This window comes from Brachyhypopomus gauderio, chromosome 3, assembly GCF_052324685.1.
Source record: "Brachyhypopomus gauderio isolate BG-103 chromosome 3, BGAUD_0.2, whole genome shotgun sequence".
Taxonomy (NCBI): Eukaryota; Metazoa; Chordata; class Actinopteri; order Gymnotiformes; family Hypopomidae; genus Brachyhypopomus; species Brachyhypopomus gauderio.
Window position 1 is genome coordinate 23,887,897 of NC_135213.1, and position 7,989 is coordinate 23,895,885.

Here is a 7,989-nt window from a genome sequence, read left to right on the forward strand (position 1 = left end):
TGGAAGTAATAGTAAGTAATGATCACTACAATAAATATTAAACTACAACAAATATTAATCTACAATAAGTATTAAAATACAATATGTATTAAACTATGGTAAGTATTAAACTACGATACGTATTAAACTATGATGAATAATAAACTTGACCAAATAAAGGTACACAGTTCCACAAACGTCCTCTGTTGTTTATTTGTAAACACAGCCTAACACACCATCAGAACCATAAACCATCAGAGAGGTGTTTGAACACCTGTGTCCTGGAGAGGCTTTACAGCAGGTGCTGCTCCACCTGTGCAGGTAAGGGGCACCTCCTCTCCTACACCGACACATGGCCCGTTGACCTTTGGTTGTCCATGTAATGTTTGGTTGTCATGCTAATGTTTGGCTGTCAATGTAATATTTAGATGTTTGTGTGATGAACAGAAGGGCACTGGGTTTGTTTAAGTTCTATGCAGCAGCATCAACTGTGCCCGGTTACTTCTGTAAATCCAGATGTGTGGGGTGCTGTGTGAGGGGCTGTGACATCAGTAAGAGTGTGTGAGTGTGTCATCTAGCCCAGTGAGAGGCGAGATCTGAAGCTTTCCACTGGCATTCTCACCACTCTCCTGTAGGGGGCGACAGAGATAGGATTACATAGGGTTTAATCATGTTACAGGTCTTAATGACTTAATACATTTTTATTTTCTTTTTGCTGTCTTTGGCTGTTTCGTCTTTGCCAGTGTTTTGTATTGGTCTCCAGTGTGAAAAGACCTCTGCACATACACATTTCCCAATCTCACACGGGCACACTGCTTAAACCCACACGTGCACACTTCCCAAATCAACAGTAGTGTGTCACCTGCATTACAATGAAAGAAGCTACACAGACTAGGAGTGCAACAGTGGGGAGACTGTGTGAGTGACACAGGCATGTATCCAGTGTCTTGCAGAAGGGGGCTGATAGTTTGCCAGCTGCTGAGGATCAGAGTGAGAATGTTTACACAGGTCAAAGCCAGAGCAGGTGCTGTTTGACAGCTGTTACTGAAAGTGTGTGTGTATGTGACAGATGTATGAGTGAAACTGTGTGTGTGTGTGTGTGTGTGTGTGTGTGTGTGTGTGTGTGTGTGTGTGAAAGGAGGCAGTAGTGATTATCCATGCCTGTGGAGTAAAGCTTGAATGTGTATCCATGCATTAAAATATGATCCAGGCCACTCCCTCACTGAACACAGTCCGTCTACACTAGTGGGAAAACTCACCTTATTTTGACTTTGCCAATCTTTAAAACCTTTCAAACTTACCAACTTCTGATATCTACAGAAAGGTCAAACCTGAACTGTAAACTTTGCATAGTGCTGTGTGTAGTTCAGAATGAGGCTGCAACAACTGAACCAGGAGCAGTTAACACACTCACACTAGGACCTCCATTATGTTACCAGAACCTGCATAATGCTTTTAGGACTTGTGTTATGGGACTAGGGTCTATGTTATGGGACTAAGACATGTGTTATGGGACAAGGTCCTTCATTATGGGACTAGGACCTGTGTTATGGGATGAGGACCTGTGTTATGGGCCTGATGATTAAAGCACGTACGCTGTTTTGAACCTCTGAGAAGAGATGACTGCAGTCTGGCCCTGAGCAGGCTGTAGAGTCCTGCAGGGAGAGAGAGTGGGTATGTAAAATCATCCGTGTGTGTTTGTGTGAGTGTAAGGAGGAGAGCTGTGCATCATACCTCTGGGGTGGAGTCTTTGATTTCAGTGGGATCGTTTTGCTTTGCCTGAAATACAAAGAACATGTGACGGGTGTATGCACAGAGCAGGTGTATGCTAAGTGTAATCTCTTTGCTTGCAGATACTGTATCTCATGGCAAGTGTACGGTGTATGTCAGTCATTGCATGTGTTCCTCACCTCCGTCTCCGCCGGTCCAGAGACTTCTGAGTAGCAGAAGACAGGGACCGTGTGTCCTGTGGGCTCTGGGGTTTCTCCTGTGATACAAGAACAGTCACATTCTCTCTCTTTGCAGTTTTAAGTTTTAATTTTAAATTCTGACCCATCTTGTAACTTTTTTGCATGTGCGTGTGTGTGTATATGTACAGTTTTGCTCAGTCTCCTTTCCTTGTGTAGTAATCTGTTGTGTTGCAGTAGAATTAGCTTGTCTGTCACCGGCCACACAAAGAAGATCTCGTGCACGTCACACAAGGCTGTACGAAGCTACAGAAACAGAAACACAAGTAAAGACTGGATCTCTCCTGCCCTCAGGATCCTCTCCAGACAAACTGATAATTACATGTGTTAGTCTCCCTCTTGAAAATCCTCCGTTTCAAAATGAAATGTGAACTACAGATGTTTGGCAGTGTGTAAGCAAATTGATGTCTGAGTATTATTTCAAATTGTGTACATGTGTTTGTTCCCACGTGTGTTATTGTGTTATTGTGTACCTGTGCTCTGAGTCTGCGCTGCAAACTGAGGTCCTGAGTAGTGAAGGAAGCTCTCCTCTGCTGGGCATCAGACTGGAAAGAACTAATTAATTCCCTGGAGTCCTGGACAACACACACACACACACACACACACACACACACACACACACACACACACACACACACACTTATTGCAGTGCAGATGTATATTTTAAGTGTGTGTGTGTGTGTGTGTGTGTGTGTGTGTGTGTGTGTGTGTGTGTGTGTGTGTGTGTGTGTGTGTGTGTGTGTGTGAGTACTTGTATGGTCTTGCGCAGGTGTTTGATTTTCTCTGTTTGGAGTAGTCTGCGTGTGAGGAAACCTCGGGCCACTGCAGTGAGCCGACATAATGACCCCTAAAATACACAACACACAACAATAACAAACACACACTACAGATGACAATAACACACATGCACACAACAATAGTAGTAGTCTGGCTCAAGGGTTTCTTGAATTCAGATGTTATATTATATATATACATACATATACTACATATACATACACACACAGTATATAGGACAGTAAAATGTTATGCTCCCATGTAAGTGTGAAAACACGGGATAGTGTAATGCTGACAGTGACCTGCAGGAGGTTCAGTGTCTCCTTTTCCTGTTCTTTGAGCAGGTGTGTGTGGTGGTGAGTGTCCAATTGCTGATTTAGGGCTTCTAATACCTGGATCTTCTCACCTACAACAGCCACAAGCCATAAGTTACATTTACTAAATTAAGCATTGTCCATTGAGTAGTGTTTGACAACTCTAACCATGTTTTAATCACTTGAATATGCACACAAACCATTAACAGAGACTAACCTTAAGCACACTGACTCATCACTCTGAAACCTGAATGTGCTACATCTGCATGTGTCACAGCTGAAAACCATCTGAGAGTTAAAATCTTACACACTGTTCTGTGCACAGTTTGATCTGATGCTCACTGACCTAGTGCTTTATCCTGAGTTGTATCAGCATCAGTTGGTGACCCCAGAGTCATCCTGTCCTCCAGGGGGTGCTGTGACCATCCTGCCAGATCCTGCTTCCGCTGGACAAACAGTGTGAAGGACTCTAAGCCTGAGCTAACCTGAGGTCTTAGCAAGGAGGGGGAGGGGCTCTCTACATCATAGGACTGGTTAAGTGGAGCTGGCGGAGAACGCTGGTAGGGGGCGCTGTTATGCTGTCTGTTTTTCTCCCTTTGCAGGGCTGGCCCAGGCTGTGTGGGTGGGGCTGTGTGAGGTACAGTGACAGGTCTGGGTGTGACACTGGCAGCGCTTCTGGGAGTGGAGGTACTGACTGATGTAAGCCTGTTACCATGTAGCTCAGAGCAACTGTAGTTCCACTCCCCACCAGACGTGGGTGCCGTTAAACACTCTGATGGATCTGAATGATCCTCCAGGACTGTGATTCTGTTGCTAGGACCCTCTGATGGGTGTGGCTCAGACTTGGTGGCGTCTGTCCCGTCGAGTGCATGTGGGCAGAGCTCTGACTCAGTAACAGGGACTGAGATAAGGATGTGGGCAGAGGACACTGGGTTTAGCCTTCGTTGGCGCTGGGCTGGCGGACTGCTGCTAGGCTGGGGACTGGGTAACTGGGCATATGAGCCCATCAGACTGGCACTTGGAGAAAGACTAGCCAGCACAGAGCCAGGTGACTGGGAGTCAACACTGCAGCTAAAGTCAGCAGAAGTAAAGGGAGTTCCAGACTCTCCCACCAGAGGGCACTCTGGTACACTGCCTTTCGTGTTACCCTTACAGGAGGGAGTCTCTTCCCTCTCTTTGTTAGTTTGTGTCATCATAGTTCTCTCCTCCCCCAATTCCTCACTTCTTTTCCCAGTTCTCTCCATCCGACTGTTGAGGAGCCGGAGGGTGTCTTTCCGCCAGGCACTGCTGCAGGGCATGAGACCTGAAGGTTGCCTCTGTGGGTGTGCCCTCCTGGAGGGTGGAGCTTGAGTCACTAAAGGGGAGGAGTCTGCATCCTGCTCTACATCTCGATTATTTTGTAACTATAAAAAATATGACAAATAAAAAGGATTAAATTAATTAAAAAATAATAATAACGTCCAGCACAGAAGTGGCACTTTCATTTCATATTACCATATTAAATCTGCACCTGAGGTGAAAGAGTGTGTGTACAGTAGTGAGTTTAGTAAGGTGTGTGTATTTAGCAGTGTTCAGGGCATTGTTAACCTCACCTGGATGTGTGTGTACAGTAGTGAGTTTAGTAAGGTGTGTATGTAGCAGTGCTCGGGGCAGTGTTAACCTCATCTGGATGTGTGTGTGTGTGTGTGTGTGTTTGTACAGTAGTGAGTTTAGTAAGGTGTGTGTATGTAGCAGTGTTAGGGGCAGTGTTAACCTCACCTGGATGTATGTAAGTGTGTGTTTTTTACAGTAGTGAGTTTAGTAAGGTGTGTGTATGTAGCAGTGTTCTGGGCAGTGTTAACCTCACCTGGATGTGTGTGTGTGTGTGTGTGTGTGTGTGTGTGTATGTGTGTGTGTTTGTACAGTTGTGAGTTTAGTAAGGTGTGTGTATGTAGCAGTGTTCTGGGCAGTATTAACCTCACATGGATGTGTGTGTGTGTGTTTGTACAGTAGTGAGTTTAGTAAGGTGTGTGTATGTAGCAGTGTTCTGGGCAGTGTTAACCTCACCTGGATGTGTGTGTGTTTGTACAGTAGTGAGTTTAGTAAGGTGTGTGTTTGTAGCAGTGTTCTGGGCAGTGTTAACCTCACCTGGATGTGTGTGTGTTTGTACAGTAGTGAGTTTAGTAAGGTGTGTGTATGTAGTGTTCTGGGCAGTGTTAACCTCACCTGGATGTGAGTGATAATGTCCTGCACCCGTACCAGCACAGAGCTGCTCCTCACTGTGTGCCTCTCCCTTTCTATCTCCATGGCTTTCTGTCTCTGTTCAGCCATCTCTAACCGCTGGTTTTCACTAAGCTACACACACACACACACACACACACACACACACACACACACACACACACACACACACACAGACACACATAACGTGTCTGAAACATGGCTGTGTAATATGTTCTCTCCCAGCAGGCTTAACGCATGCAGAGTTAAGTTAACAGGCTGCAGGCTGCTGTATACTACATTAGATACATGGATATGTACTCTGTGTCATTTTAATATGTAATGAACTACACATTCACACACAGCACAAATATATATATATATATAACCTGCAAAGTCGTATATCTTCGATACATCAACTATCATAGCAGTAAACCATTGTTACCTTTGGTAGTAGCACGTGTTTCCCGTGGAACTGGATGGCGGACAGCGCCCTCTGCTGGTTACTGCGTGTGGCGCACCGAGTCTCCTCGCCCAGTCCGTCCAACCTTCTTGAGCAGAACTCTTCGTAGTTCTCCATCTTATTTGTTCTACAGAAGAAGAATAGTTACACAAAAGTGATTAATGTGAAACTACGACCGACCGATAACTTTAACTGTTTCACTACAGATTAACTGTAAAGGTCCTTTTACTTTCAGCAAAGAAGCCGTCAAACCAGCAAAGGTAAATTTTTAAAACCTAGCTGTCCAGTACAAAGATTAAACAGGTAGTTCTTACTACCCCAGTTTCCCTTTTTCACATCGTAGTTTAGCTAATGACTAGACTGAAATCAGGACCTACCGTTAATTTCCGTCTTTTATATTGCGCATTTAAATATCAAGAATTAGGGTAGCTAGTTAGCGTTCCAAAATAAATCTTTAGTAAAGTTAACTAGTTATTTAGCCAGCTAGACTTGTTTGATTTCTTTATCTAGATATGTGTAGGTGAGCTAGGTATGACGGCTAACTCCCACTTCAAGAAAGTAGCGTAACAGCTCGCGTCCTAGCAACCAACTTAACTTCACCCTCGAGAATCCTTCACAGATTCAAATCTGCGCGGACATTACGCAGACTTGAGGGAAAACTCCTGTTGAACAAGGTCTGTTCTTGTATTAGTTACCTACAGTCATTACTGACTTACAGATCAGTAGCTAAGGATCATACTCACACACACACACACACACGTTCTGTGTAGCCTACATACATAAGGATGACATCTCAACAGTACATTATTCAGTTTTTTACGACTGCTAACATCATTTTGTCCAATATGTAATCACATTTTCAAAACTTTAAACACAGTAAACACAACGTCAGTCTTCAGTGGCTATATAATTAGTACAATTCATGTTGTTTTTGCACAAAATGCAGTCATTTTACATGTTTCTACAATGCTTACATTTGCTATACACACAATGTTATCCAATAACAAAATTCTGGATCATTTTTGTCTTATTTACAAATGCTTGCACACAGCATGTCAAAAATGAAAACCTTAGGTTAAATATTGTATAAAATGCAAAGTTATGCAAAAACAAAGGCAGCTGAAAAGCTATTACTGTAATAAACATTTTTTGCACATATAGATCAATGAAATAAAATGAAGTACAGTAATGTATCGGGTCAGAGAGGAGCAAATATAACAATTTGTCCTGCAATCTCAAGTGCTGGTTTGGTCCTTCACAAATGCCAGATTGGTCCCTATAACAGAGACCTCCTTTCATTTTTGAATGAACTCTGCCAACAATTCTGAAAATGTCAGCTTTTTGACATTTTGTTTACTGTGTTAATCTATTTGTATCGGTTACCATGGAACTATTTTACATTTTATTTTACTTCAAAAACAAGATATTCTGAGTAAACATAATATTTTGGTTGTGCTTCAAAGAATGCATCAATTCTGACAACTAGCTATATTGTTTATAATCAGTATATTTCGAGTACTGAATTTCCTGCAATGGTATGTTCAATGAGTACAGTCACAACCAAATCATCTATGACCTTGACTACAAAGAATACAAATACAAAGCACCTGAGACAAGAGGGTTCAAATATATTTGATTTATTATATTTATAAACATTTGTTATAAATTTGAGGAAAATCAATAGTAAGTTTAATTTGTGTAGCAACATCCCTTCTATCTGAAAGCCCTTATCAGCCATCACTCCATCTCCTGGTTGTAGTAGCCTGGTGAAGTTGGACCTCCGGGTTAATTCCTGATCGGAGATAGATCCAGTGTAGAGCTTGGAAATAAATGTGATGACACCACAGGGAGCAACTCCAACCAATGATTTAAATGTGTGATTTTTGTAATTTGAAAAGCTTTCAGATTGTAGGGTGAGTGATGTTGCTGTCTCACAGTGGACTTCAGTGTAGTCAATCAACACATGGACCTCTGGGCAGTACTGGCGGAATTTTTTAGACATGGTAGCTAGGGGTGGGTATCGCCACTGATTTCCCATTTCGATTCGATTTCGATTCACAAGGTCCCGATTCAATTCGATTCGATCCGATTCAATATCGATTCTTGTAGGGACATTTCAGTTACAATAAAAAGTGTAGTTTGAATGTGAAAATGTAATGATACAAGGAACACTCAAACTTTATTAAAATGTATTAAGATATTAGTGTTTATACTGTGAACAAGTTACATTCTTTTTTAAATATCAATTAATGCACACTCTTCCACATAGCTCCTTTACCAGAAAAGGTATTGA

At 42.5% G+C, this 7,989-nt stretch overlaps 1 protein-coding gene across 2 annotated transcripts; it reads right to left on the bottom strand.

The window, feature by feature from the left end:
• Nucleotides 1-176: 176 nt before the first annotated feature.
• LOC143510803 (uncharacterized) lies at nucleotides 177-6,301 on the bottom strand. Of its 2 annotated transcripts, none has more exons than XM_077000552.1 (12): nucleotides 6,074-6,301; nucleotides 5,679-5,823; nucleotides 5,240-5,368; nucleotides 3,381-4,437; nucleotides 3,023-3,126; nucleotides 2,698-2,793; nucleotides 2,420-2,521; nucleotides 2,095-2,192; nucleotides 1,890-1,964; nucleotides 1,714-1,758; nucleotides 1,575-1,634; nucleotides 177-608 (listed from the first exon to the last, which is right to left on the bottom strand). In XM_077000552.1, exons 2-12 carry the CDS (start codon nucleotides 5,811-5,813, stop codon nucleotides 554-556), a joined length of 1,956 nt encoding a protein of 651 aa, XP_076856667.1. In that variant the 5' UTR covers nucleotides 5,814-5,823; nucleotides 6,074-6,301; the 3' UTR covers nucleotides 177-553. The 2 variants fall into 2 exon arrangements, with proteins under 2 accessions (XP_076856667.1, XP_076856666.1); XM_077000551.1 differs by having other exon boundaries at nucleotides 1,890-1,966; nucleotides 2,076-2,192; nucleotides 6,074-6,300.
• Between the last annotated feature and the right edge of the window lie 1,688 nt (nucleotides 6,302-7,989).